This window comes from Astyanax mexicanus, chromosome 2 (genome assembly GCF_023375975.1).
Source record: "Astyanax mexicanus isolate ESR-SI-001 chromosome 2, AstMex3_surface, whole genome shotgun sequence".
Lineage (NCBI taxonomy): Eukaryota > Metazoa > Chordata > Actinopteri > Characiformes > Acestrorhamphidae > Astyanax > Astyanax mexicanus.
Window position 1 is genome coordinate 19,112,432 of NC_064409.1, and position 27,063 is coordinate 19,139,494.

General features: G+C 37.8%; 1 protein-coding gene across 2 annotated transcripts in view; it reads right to left on the reverse strand.

Moving 5' to 3' along the window:
* Positions 1-27,063, reverse strand: part of LOC103023221 (copine-8) — a 226,914-nt gene that overhangs the window by 159,895 nt on the left and 39,956 nt on the right. For both annotated transcript variants that reach the window (XM_022671345.2, XM_022671344.2), the window contains exon 2: positions 4,772-4,812. In XM_022671345.2, coding sequence (XP_022527066.1) covers positions 4,772-4,812 — 41 coding nt within the window. The remainder of the gene's footprint in view (positions 1-4,771; positions 4,813-27,063) is intronic.

Here is a 27,063-nt window from a genome sequence, read left to right on the forward strand (position 1 = left end):
AAACAAAGTGGACAGAAAATAGAAGAGCAGCACTTTGAGGCATTCCGTCAAACAAAAGACAAGCGCTCCACACAGAACAGGGAGGCAGAGGAGTACAAGTCATGCCACAAAGAGTTTAGCCTGGGTATAAGCCCGAGGGCAGACTGCTGATGCTCCACTGCTGCCCCAAACGTATAAAACCTTTCAGCAGATTTCTGATTGGCCGAGAGAGCGAGCGGCCAGTTCGGGGCGATTCCAAAAATAGCCGCCTCGGAAAACCGCCACTGCCTGCACAGCTACCCAAGACGCTGCTGCTCTTTCTGAGGATATTTGTGAAAGGGAAAGTCTTTAATGAAGTGAGTGAGCTGCCCTCTTGCCCTCCCTCTACTGAGAGCAGTGATATACAGTAGGAACATGTCCCAGAGGAAAGCTCTGGGTCTTCTGGGTTTGGGTAGCTGACGGGTCAGAGTGCACTCACGTGAACTCTTCTTTTTTTTTATTTTTATTTTTTTATGTTACAACATAAACAGTGTTCACAACAAAAAACAGTGTTCACGAACGATTTGGTATACAAATCCATTTATGGTCATCAAAACCTTTCCTGCTATGAAAAGCAAATTGTACTTTAGAAGAATAAATGTTTTATTTTACAACTATTTCTAATAAAAAACTAAAAAACAAACTAATAAAAAACAAACTATGTCTTCATAAAATATGTTATTTTTTAAGGCATTTGGTTCCAAAAGTGCTTTAAGCAACTAAAGGTTTTAAGCATTTTTATTTTCTCCCAAAAGCAAAAGAGACAGGTGTACCCAAACTTTTCAGTTGACTGTAAAAGATGCTGAGCTGAGGCCAGACCAGAAGGACTCCTATCAGAAAATGAATGCAGAAGCCAAACCTAACCAAGGTTAAATAAGTATTTTAATAAAGTTGGCTGAGGACAAAGCCTTAAAAAAGTTTGAGCAACAACACATTTAATTTTTTTATTTTTTTCAAGATACCAGAAAAAGGTCGGTGTTGGATCACTGCTGGACGGAGGTAAGATATTAATAATTCATGTAATTCCCCTGTTTGGTGGAAGTTTAATATAAACAAAACCAACAATGGACCTCAGCTGGTTTATTATGTTTAACATGTCTTTTATTACCAAGTAACAGCAGATGTTCAGTGATGTAGCTTATCTATATGACGTGAATGGAAAAATACATGGAAAATTCAGAAGATTCCACTCATGCTTTACACCATGTACTGCAGTTACTCTTTAAACTAATTCTGCATTTTACATCTGCTAACATGTGGTATATTGATAAATGTTACAGAACCAGTGAAGTGAAGAACATTTAGAGAACATTACATCACATTATGACTATACTGTATTTTAAGTAAAAGGTACAAAATTATCATATTTGATGGTTTCCTAAAAATGTAAAAAGTTATCTAAGCACTACCATAGAAAAAACACTTTAAAGGAGATGAATGTTTTTTTTTTTATTAAGGTTCTCTAAATGATGCAATAAAAATACTTTTTATTGAACCACTGTATTTTTTTATTCCAATATTTTATCGATATTCAAAAACATAAAAAACCTAAAAAATATATAAACTTAAATAATCTTTTACTTAAATTTTAAGTGTGTTTTTTATTCTATGACCATTGTTTCCTAAAATGTAATTTAAACATTTACAATTTATATCTCCTAGCTTATAGCACAGCAATATATTGCGATATATATATATATATATATATATATATATATATATATATTTAATAGGGATAGCCAATTTGACCTTAAAATAATGTCACAGTATTATTTTATATATAGAAATAATGATACTCTTGGCGATATGACAAAACCTAATTTCAAGAATATACTACTTTATTTACGATAATAATATATAACAGTTTTACACATTTAGTAGCTACAACAAATAAGTAATAAAGTAATAAAGTAATGCAGCAACAAAAATCTACCATAAAATATTTATTGCATGCATATAAACTTCAAGCAAACAATAATAAAATGAAATACAGTAAATGGCAAAACAAACAGGGAATATCTGTTTTATGACTGTATGACTGCAATATTATATATGGTACATACATATGGTGAAATGATCTAATTTCATGGCAATACATATTATTTTTCCTCTAATAAGATTTTTTTTCTTACCAAGCACTGTATAAGTAATAATAATAATAATAATAATAATAATAATAATAATAATAATAATTATATTTTATTTATATAGCGCCTTTCCTGAAAACTCAAAGCGCTTAACAACACAGCCATAGACAAAAGGCATAGTGAATAAAAACAAGCATGCATACAAGCACTTACACGTAACAGTGCAAGTATTTATATATACATATAAAAAAAATAATAAAAAAAAGTGTAAGAGTATTTTGCTTATTTTAGGAATAATTCAATTTTAAATAATTAACTTAGCATAAGGTGAAAATCTTCTTAAAATTTCCCCTCATGCTAAGTAATTTGAGCTCATAACAAGCATAAAAGTTACCTGCCAAGTTATTCTGATTCTTAAGTCAAAATTTGGGCTAACAAATGAGTGATTTAAGTCTTATTTTACTAATTATTTTACTAATTATGTTTTGCAATAGATTGCTTAAAAAAAGAAGACTAAGAAAATAGATTGCTTACCCCATCGGCAGATTTTTTTTTTTGCTTAATATAGGCATATACATCTCAATTTACACACATTTTTTCTAGTTTTCTATTATTTTTTTTTTTTTTTGCAGTGAATCTGAATACTGAATCATAACCCTGATATAGAGGTACGTATTATATTGCTTTGTAAGTTTTGCCAATACACAGTCCTTGTTTTAAGAATGATTTACTATAGAAATATTTAGCTTTTTTGCTTTCTTTGGCAGCACACAGAAAAAACTGGACTCGTTGGACTTGTGTTTTTGTATGTGCGTCTCGAGTAGTGTTATAACCTCTGCCAGAAAAACTTTGTAACAGATCCGTTAATAAAGCGGAGCTTGGTAAAGTAAAGCCCGTGGATGTGAGCAGAATGAGCCGTGTGAGCTGAATGTCTACAGTGAGGAGTGACAGGCAGAATAAAGGAAGAATTATCAACTAATAATACCCAATATTATTGGTCTGTGACAGCCATTCTTTCTAGCAACACTCCAATACGGACCGATTCTCCTATTAGAGGCTACACTTCGGGTTCTGAGCTCGGCAAATATTGCAATAAACCGGCCGCCCACCGTGTTTCTATATCTGAAGCCTCACCACATGCAGATGAAGATTAGTCACTGTAGCCCAAAGCTCTCTTCACACCGGCAGTGTAAGAATGCACAAAGGAGCTCGTGACTCACGGACAGATTGTGTAAGGTTTGTTTAGGCTGAAATTCTACCTTAATAAGGGCAAAGTCAGGTGATTCCTGGCCAACATCAGATAATGCAGGGATCATATCATACTGATAACAGTGGAATTTAAAAATAAGGGAAAGTCGTCTCACCAGCTCTACAACTAACAGTCCACACACCCCTACAATTTAGACAAGGGTAAAATCACCTTCAGCAGCCTCTTAATTTAATATTATAATATCAGCATTAACATGCACTTATAAAATAATCTGATTAAAAATGTATTTCTGCAGTTTTCTGATTATTTAAGTAGTCAGCACCCCCCGAATTTCAGTTTAATCCTTCCAGATCCTGCATCCATTACACTGGATATCAGGTAATCACTACTTTTTTTAATGTTTTAATGAGAACAGACCATACACCAGCCAATGAAAATGTTTAAAAGCAAATGAAATACAAAAAAAAACACAATACAAAAAAAAAAACAGCAAGTAATAAGAGCTCATCTTTATTATCATGAGATTTTTTCTGTTAAGGGATGTTTTGTGATATAAAAAGGTCAATCTCAATTATAAAAAAAAAAAAAACATTTTTATGAGTTTTATGAGTGCCAATATCAGCTGGTAATGCACTGTAACCGAAGCTCTCCATGTCTTACTCCGCCACATACAGGTAACCTAGCAACGATGCAGCGCTTACAAACCAAACGGTGCAGCTACAAACAGAGCAGCAATGGAACTACTTTAACTCACAGAGTTTTATAACAAACAGATTGTATTTTTTCATCCTCTTTAACTCTAAATCTTGCAATAAACAGTGATAGTGGAACTGTGGTATAGCATGAATAGCATAAACCTCAAGTGTATTATTGCTTAAATATAGGAGCAGTAAATTTAACGTGTGCAGATGACATTTGATATTACAGCTTATGTTTAACATACTGCCACCTGCTTATAAAATGTTCCAAAAGCTTTGCCATAGATTTTGCCATTATCTATCAAACTTTTATCGCTTGTAAATCTAAATGTATGGCATCTATTTGTAAAAAAAAATATTTATACAAAGGGAAAAAGCATGGGAGAATCCCGTAAAAAAAAAAAAAAAAAAAGGCCAGGTATGACCAGAATAATAACGCCAGCATTATTTCCACCTTGTAATAAACCAGAGGAAATCCAGATCTCACCATCAAAACCTACAAAGTGTCTCTGACTTCACATTTTAAACCTGAATTTCTTTTGGGTTCTGATGGTTGAGGCAAGCAACGCGCCGCAGAAAAGCATATTAAACGTGATAAACGGAGTCCCATTTAGCAGAGAGCTATTTCATGCCTTCTTGGTTCAACAGATATCAAATCAGCTCAGTGTGTAATCTGAAATGATACAGCGATCAAAGCAGCAGCAGCAACAGCAACAGCGACGGTGGAAAAAAGAGAAACACAGTAAATATGATCTTACTTGGATCTGATTTGGAGAACGTGTCCCTGTCGAGCAGGTTTCTGAAAAAGAAAGAAAAGAGAACACCGATATTTTAAACTGAACAAGAACGATATTTGAATTTTTTTTTTTACTTTTGATATTTGATTTTAACTGCATTACAGTAGCTCCCTCATGACTTCATCTATTTCAGCTCAATGGATTCTGATCTTCATAAAAAATGCATTAAAAACTAAAGAGAACATGAGAAACAAGAAACAAGTAATTGAATGTGGTTCACCTGAGTCCCAAAGCATTTAAAATGTCTATTAAAAATGATAGTTCAATCATTTTCTATTATTATAGTGGTATTCTGGGTAGACTCAGGTTTTGTTTTTTAGATTGAATCAATTAAGTATAAAAACTTGCAAAATAGAAGACATCAAGAGGGAGTGTACATCTTGTATGTATCATCTTGATTAGGGCTGCAGTCATTAGTCGATATAATAGACAATGTCGATTATTTCAATCAACGCTAGGTGGTTACTATGGTGTTGCTACGTGTAAGAAAAAATTATAAACATCAGTCATTGTTATGGTAACCCAAATGGTTCCTATATAGTTGCTATAAGTAAAAATAAATTATATATATATTTGTGTTTAAACATCAGCCATTGCTAGGGTATACCAAGTGGTTGCTACGGTGTTGCTAGGTGTAAACAAAATGTAAAAATGTTTATATGTAAATATCAGACATTGCTATAGTTTCTCGAGAGTTTGCTATGGAGTTGTTGTGGAGTTGCTGGGTGTAAAAAATATATATATATAAATGTTTATGTTAGCATCAGTAATCACTCCAAAGGGTGATGTTGATCAGCACAAGGCGTCGCTGCGCTTTCCTCCGAGCATCAGCAGCAGTTAAAAAAGAGGCGGTGGTCTGACTTCACATGTATCGGAGGAGGCATGTGCTAGTCTTTACCCTCCTGGTGTTGGGGCATCACTACTAATGGGGGAGTCCCAATGAGTGGGTTGGGTAATTGGCCGTTTAAATTGGGGAGAAAATAGAAAAAAAAAAAACAAAAAAAACAATAATAATAATGTTTTATTGATTTGCATCCTTATTTGACATTTCAAAGACCAATAGTGATAGTGATGAAAAATCTATTGCACAGCACGTGTGTGTGTGTGTGTGTATGTGCGTGTGTGTCTGTGTGTGTGTGTGTGTGTGTGTGGACAGCTGTAAGGGTCATCTGATTGATGAAGACGAGCACTGAGAGAGAGTTGGAGTGTAATCATCATTAAAAATCGTCTACTGGTCTTCACGATCTAATTACCAGAGAGGGCAGCCATGAAACACGACATGACAGACTGAGGGGCATGCGTGCGCATACACACACACACACACACATACATTAGCAGTGTTATTTACACCATACTATCACTGATAGGGTGAATCCCATTTCTCCCCTTGGCCCTACCCCTTACCCCTACCCCTTCTTTTCGAGTGTAATCCTTCCCCTTGGAACGGAGTTACAAGGGGAAGGGGTAAAATCCTACCCCTAGGAATTGGGACAACCCTTCAAGCACCCGGTGAAAGGTGAATCTTATTGAAAAAAGCCTCCATAATATACTAGAAATTGTATATCACACTGGTTCCCAACACTGGTCCTGGAGCAGGTAATGTGTTCCAAAAAACAATATAATGTGCAAGAATATGGGTCCTCAGTGACAGAGGAATCACTGGTATATCACAATGACGTTTGTCAATGAACAATAAATACATAAATAAATAGCACTGATTTATGACCAGGCTACTAGCGGTGGTGTGTAGGTAGACCCTGCTGGGCTGATGTGATGATAGCAGTGGAGCGCTAAAGTTCAGTAGCCTAGCTGCTGGTTAACTAGTTAACTTTAGGGCATTGTATGTGTACAGAAAGGGGGCAGGAGGTGCAGAAATTAATTAATATTGTCCATTCCTTAATTCCTCTGTGATGGGGAGCTGAAATTAGCTCTGATTATTTTTTATTTTATTTATTTTTTCCGTTCCGCCTGCCGTCTGTTGCACCATTTAAGGTGGAACGGGAAAGTTAGCTAGCTAGCTAGCTACCGAAACGAACTACTAGCGAACTTTTTATGCTTGTTACAAAGAATTCAGCCATAAAACATCAAAACTACACAATAAACTAAGGTAATACAGTGCTAATCGTAATTTTTAACATGGAAAATACTTTCTTTGGTCGCTTGTTCCGCCATCTTGCCAGTCATTCTCATACCCCTCGGTACGAAGTGTGGGTCTGGAAAATCTCCGTTTGAAGGGCTAACTAGCCCTACCCCTTACCCCTACCACTTCATCCTAACAGGAATCGGGACACCCCTACCCCTTGACGTGCACGCGCAAAACAGAGGGGTAGGGGTAAGGGGTAGGGCCAAGGGGAGAAATGGGATTCACCCATAGTCTTTCCCCTTTACATACCACACACTTACTTCATAACACACTCAACTCTGCCTGCAATCTCCACACACACACACACACACACACACAAACACACACACACAGACATACACTTGTGTTGAGAAGGTGAAAACTGCAAATCAGGCACACAGTGTCAAACTCCCATGAAAAGACATGACATGAAGTGGTGTGGAATGATCTGATAGAGAACACACCTCACAGCAAACTCCGCCCCCTGATTCTGTGTGATGAGAGTATATCCTCTTGAGACCCAGTGTCCTCATATGTGGACATTACATATATGTTTCTCTGATTCTGAATTTTTTTAAATGCTGACCATTTGGCGTCATTTAGAGACACCGCTCGTACCATCCAGTGGTCACATGACAACATCACGCACGTTGAAAACAAGATAGCGGGAATCCCAATCAACAGTTTCTACAGCCAGTCCAAACAGAAACACGGGCCATGTAAAAAAATCTCATCCAGTTTTTGCATTTGAAGCTAAAATTTTGTTTTTGGACTAATTGGGTCCTTCTGATCCCTAAATCTAACTTTTAACTACTGTCCCCATGTAAGCAAAAATGACTTCCTGTACACAGATTCAGTTTTGTACTTGTTAGATCCTACTAAGGAGGATATAAACTGCATTTCAAAAGTTTGAGGACACCTTGTCTTCGTGTATATAACTATTAAAATGGAACTCTGTGGGCCCTATTTTAGCGAGATCTATAGGTGAGCTGTCAACCATGCAGCTTGATTTATTGCATGTTATTCTGAAGTCTTGCACAGATTAAAATGCAAAAGGCATGCATTAATTCACTGGGTGTAACGTGAAATAAATTAATCAGTGTGTCACTTGAGATTCTCTTTAAGAGCCAGGTGCACTCTGACTTTGGCGGTTTGGTATTTTAAAGGGGCAGCGCTGCTCTTCACAGAATATTGTTTTTGTTTTTTTTGAACGATTGACAAATTGTCCCTTTTTTTTTTACTCGATTAACAACCCTACTAATTTCTGGTGCTGATGAGAGAATAGAACTCTCTTTATCTGAGAGTGATTTTTTTTTTTTTTGCAAATAAACCAATTCTAACTCGTTAAAAATGAAAAAAGAGGTATAATAAATCCCCCTTAAGAACATGGCACCAACCAAAAAGCATAGTGGTCTAACTTACAACCTAACATAACTCTTGTTAATAAGAATCAAATTTCTTAAATTCAAGAACACTGTAGCAACTGTTAAGCATGGTGGCAGTAGCTTAATGCGGCAGTGGTCAGGCTAAGTTAAAGTCAACATAAGCAACACATAATCAGTCATGTAAGGAGTACTTTTGTCAATCTGCTACTAGATACAAAAATAAAAATCGGAATAAATCTCTAGAATAAATGAATGCCATGTTAGTTGTTTTTTGTGAAAAAGTGCTCTGATGATCAAGTATAACACTGCTTTAGTCTGGTGGAGGAGTGGGGGAGGGGAGAAATTATAGGTTTTTAGCTCTTGCTCATAAATATTCATACATGCAAACATATCGCCTCTGATTGGCTACCAGCACTGCGATGCAGCGAGACGGACAACAGTTAGACACGTTTTAAAATAAAGATAATAAAAGTTTTTTGCAACGTCATTTGATACTTTACAACATGTGTAATACCCTGTTAAGTGCAGTTTAGCCACTGACATAGTCTTAGAGTCTCTGTAAAATGCCAAATCCACCGGAGATCCTATTTAAATCCTATAGTTACACACACAAAGGTGGGAAGTCCAGGTCCAGAAAGTAAAAATCCACCCTAGGGTTTTGTTGGCTAAATGTATTTTTATACATTTAACTAGTGTAAACAGAACTGTTCTAAACATACACCCACACAACCTCTCAATTGTACTTTGCCGGTGGTGTCCCATATAGAAATTCTAACCATTTCTTTCCTAGCTCTGAATTACAGGGCAAAGCATATAACACTGATGTGTTATTTGCACAAACAACACAGGAACAAACTGCCATTCAATTTAATATTTTCCAGTGTTCGTGCATGACACAATGACATTGTTTTGGACATCCAACAGATTCTCATGAGATCCTTACTGAAAGGAACAGACACCCGTCTGCTATATACAGTACAACCTTCAGATGAGCACTCCGACACTGTGTCTGTTTACTGGAAACACAGAGGATCACCTGTATTAAACATTCTAAAAAAATAAATAAATAAAAAATACGCTCTCAGTCTTTATACAGGCAGTCCTGTGTATTAAAACACGAGGCGTTCACGCTTACAGACATGCCGATGTTTGTGGTAAAAGAGCTGCGGGAGCAGAGAGGATGACTAATGGAACAGAGAGAGCGAGAGATCTCCATCGTGAGTCAGCTCCAGCCAGTGAGCAGCGCCATTACCAGAATCAACATTTACTCCACTCGCCAATACGCTGCCGGTTCACTCAGCACACTGAAGGTAAATGTCTGACAGCGCCAATTATTATCAGCCCATTTTCAGAGCTGATGTTACAGCTGATATTTCAGAAACAGAAGAGTATTTTCCCGTTTGATCGACCCAACAACGATTAATCATCACTGTTACAGCAGGCCTCAGATTGCAGTGTGTCATACAGGCCTTCTGTTTTACCTTCAAAAAGAGCGGGAGGAGAACTTATAAAATAATAACTGTAATAAAACTGAGAACAATGCCATTACATCTGATACCAGTCTGATTTTGGCATGTGATTAGGATGGCTTGGGTTTGGAAGCTTGGGTATTTTGTTGCTGTCGAAAAAACATGCATCTCCAAAACTGAAAATTTACAAGGAAGAGATAAAACCTTAGTGTTCAATGGAAGTCCATGTAAAAAGACTTAATTTCAGGTCATTTGGAAAAAAAATCTGATTCATCCATTTATCAAGACATTTTGACACAGTGTAAAATAAATTTTGTTTATTTAAATTATGTATTTATTTGAAAATCGACCAAAATAGAGATACTTGTTCATTGGACAGTAACCATTCATCCATTTTCTGTGAATCTGGTGAAAGAATTTGGTGTCAGGAATCATAAATGCTTCTATAATGACGTCACAATAAGTAAACACACATAAAACCACTATGGCACCTCCCCTCACCCGTCAACCCCCACCAGAGCCCCACCCACTAGATTAGTCATTTCAGCCTGCTTGGTTGAGAACCTCAGACAGTACACAGCAGGATTAGGCAGCTGACTTTGTCTGAAGGAGGAATCTGTAGCAAGTCAGGGTGGGCCTGTAGTAATTCAGCAAGGAGGGGAAATGTTCAAATAATGTGTTTTGTGCTTCTATCACAGTTAAGCATGAACTAGCTTGTTAGTGTTTTGACATTTAGCAGAAGCTAACACTAACGTGGTTAGTGGTAAACAGCTAGCATAAACACTGAGTGGCCAGCAACAGCTTATTTGCATAAAAGTGACTTTAATTAAGCCCTTAAATGTCTCATTTTGGAAGGAACTAAAACTAAAATCTCAGGTGAGAGTGATTTTGTGCAAAAGAATTAATTACCGTATTTTTCGGACTATAAGGCGCACCGTATTATAAGGCGCACGATGAGTGAACGGTCTATTTTTAGTGTTAGTCCATACACAAGGCGCACTGGATTATAAGGCGCACTAAATGAAACTTTATTTATATCAGTAACAATAACTCTGAGCAATAAATCCTTCACAATATCTGTGAAAAATAACAACATCTCTGAGCAATAAATCAACAAGCACAGCAAGTACGTATTACTCCGCGACGCTCCTGACAACGGTAGCCGCAACGCTCCGACAGACCATAATATTATGTTGAAGCACAGCAAGTACGTATTACTCCGCGACGCTCCTGACAACGGTAGCCGCAACGCTCCGACAGACCATAATATTATGTTGAAGCACAGCAAGTACCGCATTACTCCGCGAGGCTCCTGACAACGGTAGCCGCAACGCTCCGACAGACCATAATATTATGTTGAAGCACAGCAAGTACCGCATTACTCCGCGAGGCTTCTGACTATAATAGCGTGTTGTGCCGAATTCGGTGAATAAAACGGTTTTAAAACAGAGATAAAGATTGGATAAGTTTCATTTCTGGATGAAGTGATTTCCAGCGCTGTTTGGATATAACTGTGGATTACAGGAGACTGGATTGATGGATTCTCTTTAGTCTGGACGCGTTTTGAAGGTAGGACCTGTGGCTGAGCGCGGGTGTGTGTTCGGGGGGTGGCGGCAGTGACCGGAGGTTACCCCAGGACAAAAGGAGAGCCTTTTATTACTGGAAACATGCGCTCTGACGCAGCTCTAATTCATGAAACATACATCCTACAGTAAAAGCACAGTTCTGGAATCCGGAGAGCCAGACGGTTCGAATGGTGTATGACATGACCGCATTCGATGAAATATGGACGAACGATAAACGCAAATATGAGAGTTATGAATTATTAAAATCATAACCAAGGCATATTTCGCCCTAAATGTTTATTTTCTGAAAGGATATTCCGCTAAATAGGCTAAATAGCTCAAAAGCAGAGATTCTAAGCTTTAAAATGGTATATTGGATGTCTATATTGAACCTGTAACTGTTCATAACTATTCAGAAACACAGCCAGTTATGAAATATTAAATATTTCTGGCCCGCCGGTGGGCCAGCGCGTGTTAAGAGGTTAACTTTACTTAGAAGTGGGCGCTAAAAAGAAACAGTTTGTGCTATTACCCCAGAACGGGTGGAAAGGAAAGTTTACCGTCACCTTGTTCTGGCCACGGAGCTACAGTGGAAACTAGCTACCCTGAGCCACAGCCGAGAGGCAGTACGGCAGTCAAAGGTAACCGCGCGCTAGCCCAAGAGGGGGATCTTTTTCTGGCGTGGGTGAGGAATTCTGCACAACAGAGCGCCGTGTACCACATAAAATCGAGGTCAGTAAACACAAGCAAAATCCATACACAAGGCGCACTGCATTATAAGGCGCAATGACGATTTTTGGGAAAAAATAAGTATTTTAAGTGCGCCTTATAGCCCGAAAAATACGGTAACTTGTTTTGTATAACCCATAGACCTATTGTTACTGTTGTAAAAGAGGTATGATATGTCCCCCCACTTAAGAACACTGCACAAGCTGTTAAGCATGGTGGCAGTAGCCTAATACTTACATTTAACATTTTTCCCCTCAGCTGTTAGATACAAAAATAAAAAAAAAGCTTAGCTTCATAATCAAACAGCATATGAACTATATTTCAGCTATATTTTAAATGGGCTGTCCCTATTGGTTGTCTTTATATGCGTCTATACACAAGAAACTCAAGAAAACTGGGTAACCTAAATCTCACAAGACCTCTTAAAGCACCCTTATCTAATGCCTTAAAGCCTCCATCTATAACTACTAATCCAATGTGCCAAATAAGATAATTATTTAATGAACATTTTTTTTATTCATTTAACTTGTAATTCATATTCTTATCTATTATGCTTATTATAGTATATTAAGGCATGGTAGATAAGCAAATTAGCACATTTTTTTCTTGCCCAGTAATTAAATAATTAGTATGATATGATACGATATGATGTTATAGCTGTTACTAAACCATAAGACATGATATGATTTACTGTATAAAAGGTCTGCAGATTAACATCACTGTGAAAAGCAGGAATGTCATTTTTAATTAGCTTTCTTGATTGTTTTGTCATTTATAAATTATGATAAGATAATTAGCTCATTTATCAGCTCAATGACTTTAGCTACAAGCTATTAACTATTTCACTGTAATATCAGCTTATGTGCTAAGTTAGAGAAGAGCAGTAAGGCTTAGAGCTTCAGTTGGGAGAGAACTCTTGTTGATTATTGCTGCCGTTACTGGGCTAAAGATCTGTAGAACTGCTGTTGAGAAGCTGATCTGGGTCTGTGGGACATTTAACGCGTCCTCTGGGCGAACTGAATGAAGCTGAATCCCTTCAAACTACAGCTGAGCTCATACAGAGCCACGGACCATTAGCACAAGATGCTTCCACATCCCCTGATATCCCAGACAAATCCCTGAGACTGCTGAAGGCTTCTAGTGTGGGTATGTGAGAATGTATGTGTGTGTGTTCCTTCATAGCATAGCGTTGAATGATTCTGTGAGGTCAATAAAATATATTTTGTATTTTTCACACTATAAGGCGCATCGGATTATAGGGCGCATTGTGCAACACCAGTAAGGAACAGTGGTGTCGCCATGTTTTCCTTCTATTTTAGCAGGTCTCACTGCTGCTGATGGTGAGGGGGGTACTAGGTTAAGCTAAACTAAGTAAACAAAACTGTAGTTTCCTAAACAAAAAAACATTTTCAAACGAGCACTGGATATTAATCTACACAGATTTCTCTCCTGAAAACTCTTTATTCGGGTGAGTAAAGCGCTTCAGTTTATTTACGAAGCGCTTAAATTTCCAGATTTCTAAAAAGGCTGGGTGCATTAGCATTAGCGGCTAACCGATAGCCACATTTAGCACTAGAAAATGACAACTTACAGCCAAAGTGATATAAGTTTGCTTACGCATAGGCTACTGTCCGATATGCTTGCCTGTGAGAGAGCTAGTTCTTAGCGGGGTTAGTGGCTAATGCTGCTCCAGCAGTGCTAGCCGGGGTTAGCAGCAGGCTACAGGCCGATTATACTTACCTCTGAACGGCAAAAAAGCTAGCGCTTAGCATGGTTAGTGGCTAATGCTAATACTGCTCCAGCTTTGGATCTGGAGGTCCCCCATTTGCAGTTCTAACAGCAGGTGTGGAGCGGTCTGTCGCAATTACTATATATTACTTTATTACTATATAATTACTATATAAAACTATTTTATTCTGGAAGATATTTTGTCCCAGAAATTATTTTAATAAATGATATTATTGTTCTTAAAAAATGCCACTGACATGATTAACAGAAACATTTCATTATTATGAAAATTTACATGAATGACTATTAATAAAAATATATCAATCATGTCTCCCCTTTCTTCCAGTTATTGTATTTACTATAAGTTATTTTACTTAATAAAGATCAAGAATATATCAATAAATAATTTGGTTTCAGTTCATTTGGTTGTTTAATGTAAAAAAAGAAAACAAATGAGAAGAAAATCACTAATGCATTCACTGACTCACTGCACAAACAGCAGGACAAGAATATGAAAGATCGTTGAAATCACGCAAAATGGCTTATAAATTAAAAGCACACACTGAACCAAGCACAGTGTTTACATCAGTGAGTGAATGAGGCAGAATAAGCGCTTAGCTCAGGCTACTGTAAACATCACTTATCCGCTTTAGTCACGCTCAGTGATTGGCCTCCTGCATTGTGTTTTAATCACTGAGGAATGGAGTGGTCAGAGAGGATCAGGTGGTTTGCTGGAGATTAGTGCCCGGCTGATCTATCAGTTAATCAATAACATTGACTGATATTGACGACCAGCAGAAATACAGGCTGAACAAGTGACACTACAAACCATAAAAAAAACATGTAACAAAATATATATATATATATATATATGTATACTGATTACAAAGCTCACTTTTAAAACTACTATAAAAAAAAGCTTTTTTCTTAAGAGAATTAATCAAAAATGAATCTGTGTAGCTCCGCCCCCTGTGCTACAGTGTGTAGGGTTGAGGGTTTAAGTTTTTATCTAAGATTAAAAAGCGTGATCACAAACTCACCAACAAATCTACGTTAAATTAGGTTTTAAAATAATTAAATAAATAAATAAATAAATGTATGATGCTCTATTAATTAATACTATTAAGAACATATTATCAGTTACCAGAAATGTACTTTACGTCTGTCAGAGAGAGAGAGAGGACAGTGAGTCTGAGAAAAAGAGAGATGGAAGGTGAGAGAGAAAGAGACAGAGAGGTGATCTAAGGATGCTTTTACACCTGCCTCGTTTGGACCGGACTTTCAGACTTTTCAGGACGTTTTCACACCTGTAGTTCGTTTCTCTGGTCCGAATCAGTTAATGAGTTTGTTTACTTGGACCAACGCACCAAAATTGCATGCATGGACACAGTGATTGTTCACAGCTGTGGTAATTAGCGTTATCAGTATCATATATCATATATCAGTTTAAACTGTGCTTGCTTTATCAGCAGTTTAGCTCAAATAAACGGCTTATATTTCATAGCTAGATCCGATCGAGACCGGATCACGTTCTCACCACAAGCGAACCGCTCCAGAGTTCGCTTGGTACCAGACCGAGACCACCTCCTCTAGCTGGTCTCGGTCAGGTTCTTTTGATCTGCACCCGAGTGCGATTACTGTTTTCACACCTGCTCAATCGAACCGCACTAAAGTTACAAACTGACCAGAGTTCATTTTAACTGGACCAAATAGTGCTGGTGTGAAAACGCCCTCAGTTTGGTCCGAACCAAAGTAGCAGGTGTGAAAGGGGCCGCGAACCACGGTCCGGACCAAAGGACCAGATTTTGGTCCGACCAAGAGAGGTGGTCTTGGTGCAGTGTGAAAGCGCTTTTCTGTATGGTTCCAACTTTGGGACCAATTACAGGAAGCTGAGCAGGTGTTCCTCAACAACAGCAGCAGAAGAAGTAACTGTAAAAGCAGGAAATATGAGCCATGGAAGCACATGGGGCGAGAAGGAGACGAAATGTTTAATTGAAATTTGGTGCGATGAACATGTGAAAAGTGCCTGAAGTTGCTTCTGCTGGTATAAAAAACACAATAGCAGCAGCACTACTATGGAGACAAAATGAATCTGTTCATTCATTTTATCCTTATTCTGGAAAGGCTTTCCGCCGAATGAACCACCTGCTGAATTGTCAACACGCCAATGTCAGACGCATGTCCTTCTAAAACCAATCAGCGTCAAGTTAAGGAAAACGCATCGATATGTAAGTGATGATGAAAGGACGTAGGAGTATCATACAACGGTCTTTGGTGCGCTCCCTAAACTGAAGTGAAAACAAAAATAAGCGGACCAAATATATACAATGTAGCAAACACATGAACAGATGTGAAAGCACCCTCAGACGCATTTAAAACAGATACAAATCCCATCACTCCAACCACTTCAGGAGGTGATCTCAGAAAAAGTCTGACTAACCAGAGAAGCGTTTGGCTATCACGTGTAAATACATGTGGTTAAATCTAATAAGGATGCAATACAGATATAAATCACATGAAATGACCAGGTGCAAACAGGATCAGTCACAGATGTTCTCTCTTCTCCAGTATCTGCTTATATTGCCAATTGTTTTTTTTTAGACTCTTCTGCTCACTATTCACTTCTCTTCTCTTCTCTCTAACTCAAACTCTTCCAGAGCTTCAGCTAAACCTCGTCTACACTTTCTGTTCTCACTCAGCTCTTCTTCATCAGTTAAGAGCTTATTTCTAAAAGAGAAAGAAAGAGAGAGAGAGAGAGAGAGAGAGAGAGAGAGAAAGAAAGAGAGAGAGAGTCAGGATCTCTGGTATGAGAAGAATCAGGGTGTTTAATTAAATCCCACTCAGACAGCAGACCATGAGCTCCTGATGGGCAAGAAAGCTGAGGAGAGAAATGTGACTAATAGAACTAACCAGGAGAATTCTGCTGAGACCTGCCTACACTCAAACAGCTACACTCAGAGCACTGTGTGTGTGTGTGTGTGTGTGTGTGTGTGTGTGTGTGTGTGTGTGTGTGTGTGTGTGTTTGAGGAACAGATGATGGTTGGTATCTTTTTTTCAACATGTTTTTACAAAAATACACCACGACAACAACTCAGCCAATTACAGAAGATTATGCACTCCAAAATAAAAAGGACTCATAGTGCAGATTCATACTGGATTAAAATAGCTTCACAATGATTACTGTCAGACTATAAACACTGCACACCACAGATACATACTGGATTAGAATCAATTTAGAACAATTACAGTCACACTGTATAAACTTCACAGTGCAGATTCATACTGGATTAAAATCGACATACAACAAATCCAGTCATACTGTGTATAAACAAAACAATGCAGATATATTCTGGATTAAAATTCCTTAAAATGATTATTGTCATATTGTAGGAGCTACACATTTCAGATTCATACTGGATTAGAATTGCTTTACAACAGTAACAGTCATACTGTATAAACTACACATTTCAGATTCATACTGGATTAAAATCGCTTTACAACAATTACAGTCATACTGTATATATTACACAGTGCAGACACATACTGGAATAAAATTGCTTAAGAATGATTATAGTCACCTTATAAAATCTACACATTCATATTCATACTGGATTAAAATCCCTTTACAATTATTACTGTCATATTGTAAGAGCTACATATTTCAGAATCATACTGCACTAAAACAATTGTACAATAATTACAATCATACTGTATAAACTAAACTAAGCAGATTCATACTGGATTAAAATAGCTTCACAATGATTACTATCAGACTGTAAACACTATACACCACAGATACATACTGGATTAGAATTGCTTTACAACAATTACAGTAATAATGTATAAACTACACAGTGCAGATTCTACAAAGATACATACTGGATAAAAATTACTTAACAATGACTATAGTCATACTGTAAAAGTTACACATTTTAGATTCATACTGGATTAACATCGCTTTACAACAATTCCAGTCATACTGTATAAACTACAAAGTGTAGATTCACTCTGGATTATAATTGTTCAACAATTACAGTCATATTGTATAAACTACATTTGTATAAACTACAGTTTCACACTGGATTAAAATAGCTCTAGAATAAATATTGTCAGACTGTAAACACTACACACCACTAATACATACTGGATTAAAATCATTTTACAATGATTACAGTCATACTGTATAAACTACACAGTCCAGATTCATACTGGATTAACATCGCCTTACAACAATTCCAGTCATACTGTATAAACTACAAAGTGCAGATTCACTCTGGACTATAATTGTTCAACAATTACAGTCATATTGTATAAACTACAGTTTCACACTGGATTAACATCTCTTCACAGTGATTATTGTCAGACTGTAAACACTACACACCACTAATACATACTGGATTAACATAATTTTACAACGATTACAGTCGTACTGTATAAACTACACACTTCAGATTCATACTGGATTAACATCACTTCACAATGATTAATGTAAATGTAATTACTGTAAATGTTACACACTTCAGATTCAAATGTACTTTATGATGATTACAGTTAATTATCACTGTTAATATTTATATAGCATGCCCATTATAATATACGTTATAATCCACTACTGTGTGTTGGTTTTCATTTACAGTATTAGAGCTGCTAATTTTGTGGTAATGACGCCCGTCGTCAGTTGACAACACACAGCGTTTTAATAATGTGACACTAATTTTAATTATTTGTCGTTATAAACAAAAAAAACTACTACTAAAAAGTAGTAAACTGGCTTATGGAAAAAAAAAAGTTCTTTTTGCTGTGATTTACAGTAAAGGCCAGTTATATTTACAGTATATTCCAGTTGTTATATTTACTACCATGCCATAAAGAGAGAGAGACAGAGAGACATAGTGAAACAGTGAGTGAGTAGGAAACAGCGAGTGCCCGTGTGTGTGTGTGTGTATGTGGTGTGTGTGGGTGTAAGAGCCTCCAGGCTGGTGTGTCTCTCTCTTCGTGCCACAGCAGTGGACGCTCCCGCCTGGTGACCGTTACCCTGACAACCAGCAGCCAATGGAGACCCCCGCCTCCCTGACTGACAGTTGCTCTTTCTTTTCTCAGAGCGATAAGAAACGCAGTGGAGGATGAAGAGGGTGATCCAGCTTCCTGACACTGTGTGAGTGTGTGTGTGTGTGTGTGTGTGAGGGGGGGACGAAGGAATGCTGTGATGGAAGAATGGAAACACAGAAGAATGAAGAGATGAAGGAGAGGTTGGAAGGATTTAAAGATAAAAGTGACAGACAGATTAAAGGATGGATGGATAAGAAGACAGACAGAGGAGTGGATAAGATGTCAAAAAGAAAAAAATAAATAAAAGAGAGATGAAAGAATAAGATGAAAGAAAATGGAAGAGAAAAAAGGTGGATGATAGAGTAAACGAGTAAAAGAGAAAAAGAAGAATGGAGATATGATGTGTTAAGATGGAAAGATAAAGAAATAAAAGAATGTAAGGATAGAGTGATGAAGGAAAGGAAGGATAGATGGAGAAAGTGATGGAGAAAAAAAGAAGAGAGAAGAGAGACTTCTTCCAGAAAACAACAGCAGAACATACTGTTCAGATGAGGAGAAGAAAAAAGACAAACAGTACAGAACAGAAGAGACAAGAGAGGTGATGAGAAGAGAGGAAAAAAAGAGATGAGAGCAGAAAAGAGAAGATCAAGAAAGAAAAGAGATGAGATTAGAAAAGAAAAGTGAGGATGAAAGAAGAGAAGATAAGAGAAAAAAGTAGAAAGAGTAGAGAACAGAGAAAAAAAGAAAATCTCTAATGAAAAAAGGAGAGCGAGGAAAAGAAGACAATTAAAAGAGAAAGAAGGGAAGAATGAAGAAGAGAGGAGATAAAAAGAGAACAGATAAGTCATAAGATGAGAATAAAAGAGCAAACAAGAGGAAAGAAGAGAAGAGCAAGGGTAAGAGAAAAGTAGAGATGAGAATCAATGAGAAAAGAAGAGAGGAGAAGGGGACAGGAAAAAGTAGAAAAGAAATTTAAGAAGAGGAGAGAAGAGGAGATTAAGAAAAGAGCAAGGGCAAAAGGGAGAAGAGAACAAGGGACGACCACCAATGAGAAGAGAAGTGAAGAAAAGAGATTTAATGAGAAGAGAGAAGAAATGAAGAGATTTAACAAGAAGAAAAGAGAAGAGAAGAGAAGAGAAATTAAGAGAAGAGATTTAACAAGAAGAGAAGAAAAGAGAAGTGGAAAGCAAGGAAGAGAAGAGATTTAACAAGAAGAGAAGAGAAGAGGAAAGAAAGGAAGAGAAGAGATTTAACAAGAAGAGAAGAGAAGACCAAGAAGGAGAACAGAAGAGATTTAACAATGATAGAAGGAAAATAAAAAAGTGAGAGAGATGAGATCTATGAGGTCGAGCAGATGCTCTGGAAGAGCGAAGACATGATAACACAAACAGATAGAGGATAAGAGACAGGAGATCTGTGTGTGTCTCCTGTCTGTGTTCAGCCAGTAACAGGGCTGGGCTGCCCTGAGTGAGATCCCAAACCCTCTCTCTCTTTCTATCTCTTTCTCTTTCTCTCTCTCTCTCTTTTCCTGCAGCCTGACCTGAATAATGCCTCCACTGAGAATACGGCATCTCACTGAACTAGATTCAGGCCACTTCACACTCGCAGCCCCGGCCAGTGCTACACTACTGTGTTTTTGATCTTTGGGAAGGCATGTGACTATCACAATCTGTAGCAATATTAACCACAACACCCCACCATCCCACCCAACCTTCTGTGATGTGTTCCTGCTACACATGTGACACTGTGGATGGAGGTATGTTAAATTTCTGCACAACTTCAGAAATGGAACGCCCCATCCACATGCACCAACTATCAGGCCTCGCTCCCATAATAACTCCCATAATTCATGTCACCTTGCCATGAGCACACTGACCAGTGTTTAACCAACCTCACTCACAAGATAACACCTCACAACAGGGCTGGATGATACAGCCAACATACATTCTTACATTACAATAAATTCTTAATTTCAGTCAATACAATATCACTGTAATATCGATAAGAACATTAATAAAGCCACTGTTGGGTGAAATGGCAAAACTATTATATCACTTTATTTAAAGACGTTACAACACAACGCAACGTATTTATCACAATATTTTGACATACAGACAAAATTAATTATCAGCAGGAGCAGATTCAAATTTTTATTCAATATTTCTGCACATTATCCAATTAAACAAGATGGTTGGTTTTCTCTATATGTTTATTAAAGCATATAGGCGATACGATAGGAAAATGTTTCACAATACAATAAAATATCATCTTATTGCCATCTTTATCTCACAAAGTATAGAGGTGTGGGCGTCCCCAAGCCGTGCTCTGAGGTAAAACATTAGGATGTATCTACCTACTGCTATCCCATGACATTTGCCATGTGACTTCGGTCTATTTTCATAAATAAGGTGCACTGGATTATAAAGCGCATTAAGCGACACTAGTAAGGATGCCTACATCAAAGTGAGCAAGGGTGTCGCCATATTTCCCTTCTAATGGGGAAGCTGGGAAAGCGCCAATGGAAACAAAACTGTAATTCTTAAAAAAAACAAACAAAAAAATACATTTTCTTTCAAAGTCAAACGAGTGCTGGATGTTAATCTACACAGATTTCTCTCCTGAAATCTGTGTATTTGAGAGAGTATAGTACTTCCATTTATTAACAGTAAGCTTAGGTTTCCAAAATTTTGTCTAAGGGTGAGTTTTCAGTGATGTTTCTTTAGCACTAAGGCTTGGTGCAGCAGCATCAGCATTAGCCGCTAACCGCAGCACTAGCAGGACGTAAATGTCGCCCGGTAGCGCTATACTGAGGCACCTTGAGTGTTTCCGGTAAGCCTGGGCGCTATCAGCTAGCGGTTCATCCCATGTGGCTTGTTTTTAACACAGCAAACATGCAGACTAAAGTCCAATATATCCTCCTCTGAATAGCGAAAGAGCTAGCTCTGCGGTTAGCGGCTAATGCGAATACTGTTGCACCCAGCCTTAGAGTGCTGGAGAAACATCACTGTAAACTTACAATCATTTTCCATGATTTCTTCATGTCTTTTCCATGCCTTCAAGGCAAATTTTAATGACTATACAATTTTTTAAAACATCAGTGCAGACATGGACAATAAAACCAAAAATTTGATAAATTATTAACACATTATTTAATAATAAAATGTGTCAGATCCTGAGAGCTCCATTGTGTAGGGCAAAATTACTAAATTTACTCTGAGCTGAAGTTTTTGAACTCAAAATAGATTTTCTCCATCGATAAACTGAAACACAAAGATTTGTCAATCAAATTTCCATGACTTTTCCAAAATTTTCTAGGTATGTTTATTCTTCCAAAACTAATCCAGGCCTGGATATTGTTATTTTTAAATTCCATGACTTTTCCAGGTTTTTCATGACCATACGAGCCCTGATAAACAGTTTCCAGGAGAGAATGTATTATGTAACTACTTTAGCGTAGTGGCTTTACTGCTCCTTTATACCTGGCTGGTGGAATTTGTACATAAGACGCATCGGATTATAAAGCGCACTGATAATGTTTGAGAAAATTAAAGGATTTTAATTTTACCGTATAGTCCGAAAAATACAGTATACGTTCAAATATTTGTGGAAGCCCCTTCTAATAAAAGTATTCAGTTACAATAAGTGGTGCCTGGTGTTCCATCCAGTAGTTTTGGGATGAGTCTGAGGAGCTGAGGTGGGAGGATGAGGTGGGGTGGTGATCATCCAACATCCTGGCCTCACAAACTAGCACACTTGTCACTGATTGCAATCAAATCCCAACAGCAATGCTCCAAAATCTAGAAGAAAGCCTTATCTGGACAGCAGAGACAAAAGTAGGATAGTCTACAGAGCTTTCAGACCTCAAATAAGCAAAGAAAACAAGTTTATATTCACAAAGTTTTAAGATTTCGGAAATCAATATTTGGTGGAAAAACCCTGGTTTTTAATCACAGTTTTTTATGCATCTTGGCATGTCCTCCTCCACCAGTCTTACACACTGCTTTTGAATAATTTTATGCCACTCCTGGTGCAAAAATTTAAGCAGTTCAGCTTGGTTTAAGGGCTTGTGATCATCCATCTGTCTCTTCAATTTGGTAAAATCCAGGAAAAAAATCATCATTAAGTGGTCTCTAATTTTTTTCCAGAGCTGTACTGTAGTTATAGAGATACAGTCAGACACAGCATAGATATATAATAAACGCTATTCTTCAGTAAAGCCAGTGTAATAAACAATACTGTCTGCAATCTGCTGAATATAGACCACACACCATTTAGCTACAGGTCAGCGGAGGCAGACCTACAGGTTACATACTCATACAAACACATATAACACACACACACATACACACACACACACACACACACGCAGAAGAGCATCAACAGCAGGGCAGCTTGAATATTCTCAGTGCCTCTCTCGAAGAGACCTGCCCTAATTTTTCCTGACAAGAGAATGTGAGCAGAGCAGATAGACTGCACACACACACACACTCACACACACACACTCGCTCACAAACACATTTCCACTCACCCCGTGTCATGGACCGATCAAAGCAATGGCATCCATCCAACCACACTAGGACTGTCATTATTGATTACATTGATCAGTGAGTATCTGCTGATCATTTGGAAGTAATTGGAGTTTTATTATTATTAAGACTCCACACACAATAACAAACCAGGCTTAACCTTTAAAAGGGATTAGGCCTGGTTGTAGAATAATTTAACACTAAATTTAAGACTAGGATTAATCCCTGTCCAGGGAGACACAGCATATTACATCATCAGGGGAAAACCACGTACTGGTGGGAAGTATCTGTGTAAAGAAGTAAAGAAGTATCTTTATAGAATGTTAACATAACATATCAACACCTTAATACCCTTTTGTCTGTGTGTATTTATATATAATTTACCTATATATAAAACTGGACTCACTCAGAAAAAGGACCAGCTGTCTCAGAGATTTCCGCTGTCTGTTTCCACTGTAAGTAACAAAGTGAGACAATAGAAAACCACAGACAATGTTCTAGGTAAGACCTGAATTGGCAGGACAAGAAAAACCTCAGATAATCAGAGGAAAAGGATGGTTAGAACAGTCATAGTCAATCCACAGACCAGCTCCAAAGACCTACAACATCATCGTGCTGCAGATGGAGTCACTGTGCATCGTTCAGCTATTTAACGCATTTTGCACTAAAGGATAGGCTGTATGGGAGAGTGATGCAGAAGAAGCCTTTTCTGAGCACACGCCACAAACAGAGTCACTCGAGGTATGCTAAAGCTAAAGCACATTTGGAAAAGCCAGCTTCATTTTAGAATAAGGTGCTGTGGACAGATAAATCTAAAATTTTATAGTTATTTGGAGGGCGGTATGCATGGAGGAAAAGACCAACACTTACAGCTACCCACAGTAAAATTTGGTGGTGGTTCCATCATGCTGTGGGGCTGTGTGATCAGTGCAGGTACTGGATATCTTATTAAAGTTGAGGGTCGCATGGATTTCAGTCAATATCAGAAGATTCTTCAGAACAATGTTCAAGTTGAAGTTGTGCCAGGGCTGGAAAAAATGACAATGACCGAAAAAACTACTAAAGCATTCATGCAGAGGAACAAGTACAACGTTCTGGAATGATCATCTCAGTCCCCAGACCTGAATATTATTGAAAATCTGTGGTGTGATTTAAAGCGGGACCATCAAACCTGAACTGGAGATGTTTTATGAAGAAGAACGGTCCAAAATACCTTCAACCAGAAGCCAGATTCTTATTAAAAACTATAGGAAGCGTTTAAGAGTCGGTTATTTCTGCAAAAGGAGGGGATCTAATAAATATTGATAGAATTTTTCTGTTGGGGTGCCCAAATTTATGCACCTGCCTAATTATGTTTATCCTTCTTTTACTGGAGTAACTGTCACTACTGTTCAGGGAGGACGTCTTACTATATTTTGGAGTATTGCTGTGAGCATTAGTGAGGTAAGGAGACAGACCTATTCTCTTGCTGTATGATTTTGTGAGTGACAATTAAACCTAGCTGTGATTTGATTTGATACAGGTCAATGGTTATTACAGTAGAATCATATCATGGTTGTAGTATTGTGACAATATTGTTTTCTGGGATCTATAATGAATCCTCACCTGTGTTAGGCTTTTTCTCTGTAGGTTTTTTAGAAAGCTGTCACCTCGTATGGATTTCCGTGGCCTCACTCTGGGTTTAATTTGAGGCAGTAATAGAGAGATGCCGACTGGTGCGCTGCGGCTCTTAAATAAATTGAACAGTGCTGGAGGTCCCTGAATGTCAGTGGTGTTTGTGTACACCTTAATTAAAACAACAGTTTTACAGATTTTGGATGCTGTGCGAGTGGTGCGCAGTGATGCGCAGTAGTTTTAGCATCTGCAAAATGTGAACAGCAAGAGAGGGCACTGAGTAATCAGTAATCAGAGTGTATGTTAGCCTATAATGTATTATGTCAATGCACACGTTGATTTTTTTAAGGAAAATTAATCTAAAAAGGCTCTAGTCTCTGCCTACAGAGGGCTGAGACTCTCTCTATCTGCCTCTTGCTATGTCTGACTAGTGGTGTTGTATGTCCATCCCCTGATTCTCATCTCTTATTTGTGGATTCCTTATATGTTTGTGTGAAACCAACCAATGAACACTCGGAAAATCACTATGGACACGCCCATCATGTCAGAAACCTGTCAATGTTCATCAGAAAACAGCATGTATAAACAGCAAGTTTACAGCTGCTGCAGTGCTTCAGTGCCTGAGGGGTTTTGGTTCGTGTGATGAAAAAATATGTGTAAGAAAAAAAAAAAGCCTCATTTACATAGTTATTACATATCGTCGCTGTCATATGAAAAACACTTATTTCCATTTTTGTTGATTTTTTCTTGATGAATAGACCAATAGAAACTCTTTAAAGTGACCTGAAATAAACTCATTTTACATTGACTTCCATTGAAAGTTTACAAGGTTGCTGTTTTGGAGATAACCAAATGTGTAATGTGTAAAAAAAAAAGGTTGATGGAAGTCAGTAGACCAGCCTCTATTATAAATATAACACCCCCTATTCCAGTAAACAGTGCTGCTGTCCTCTAAACGCACTGTTTCAATGCAAATTTCTCCCACTGGTTTAGGAAATTTCCATGCTGGTCAGTCCAACATGGTGCTGGAGCATTTTTTGGTCCCGCGAGCCGTGTGATGACTCAAGCAGAGAGAGGTGTGAGCTTATTTATCGGAATATGTACACTCCCCATTAATAACAGTGAATTAGTGTGGGAGCAGTTCCAGTCACAGCAGCAGCCAAAATAATAACCCCAATCATTTCTGACATATTGTTTGTGTGTGCAGTCCTAAAACAGTCTCTCTCACACATACACACACACACACACACACACAAATACAGAAATACTAGCACAAACATATGACCACACACAAATACAGCATCACAGCATGCGGCCCAAATTATTGGCATGCAGGAGTGAGGCTGTCAATAGTAACCCGCATGACGGATCTGACACACCAGCCAAAACTGAGTTCTCCAGTGCCCACATTCAGATCAGATCTGACTTTATGACGTCCAAACCACGCCAGAAAACTCCTACTGATTTTCTCTGACAAAAAAGCACTTTCTTTGAAAAGAAAAAAGCTAAAAAACTCTCTCTGCTTGACTGACTCTCTGCATAGCCAAGATAGCAATGAATGTCTGAGGAGTGACGGTTGTCAGGGTTTTAATCAGTCAGTGGTGCACCTGTGTTTTTCTGTCACCAAGATAGCAACATGCCAGAATGTTACCTGAACACATCTCACTTTTAGACCACCACACATATTGGCGTAGATATATTCACTATTTAAAATATAAAGTAGTTAAATCACTATTTTAACAGCGTAGACGAAAGGCATATAGAATGCTGGCAGGGTGTCAGATAGCAACTGTAAGGGGAAATGCTTACAGGAGTAGTCAGAAACTGGCAAGGTCAGCATCAAAATGGCAGCAATAACAAACAACATACCAGAGTGAGCAGGCAACAGGGTCACACAAAGTGAATCCAAAAGGCAGAAAGCAAGGCAAAAAGAGGTAGTCTACACATAAAGATAAGATCAGCGACGGTAAAAAAAAACTAGTGTAAGATCATGGAAAAAAAAGTATTCAAAAATTACAAAAAAGGAGTGGGTAACACAGAAAAACAATGAAAAGAAACACTTAGTA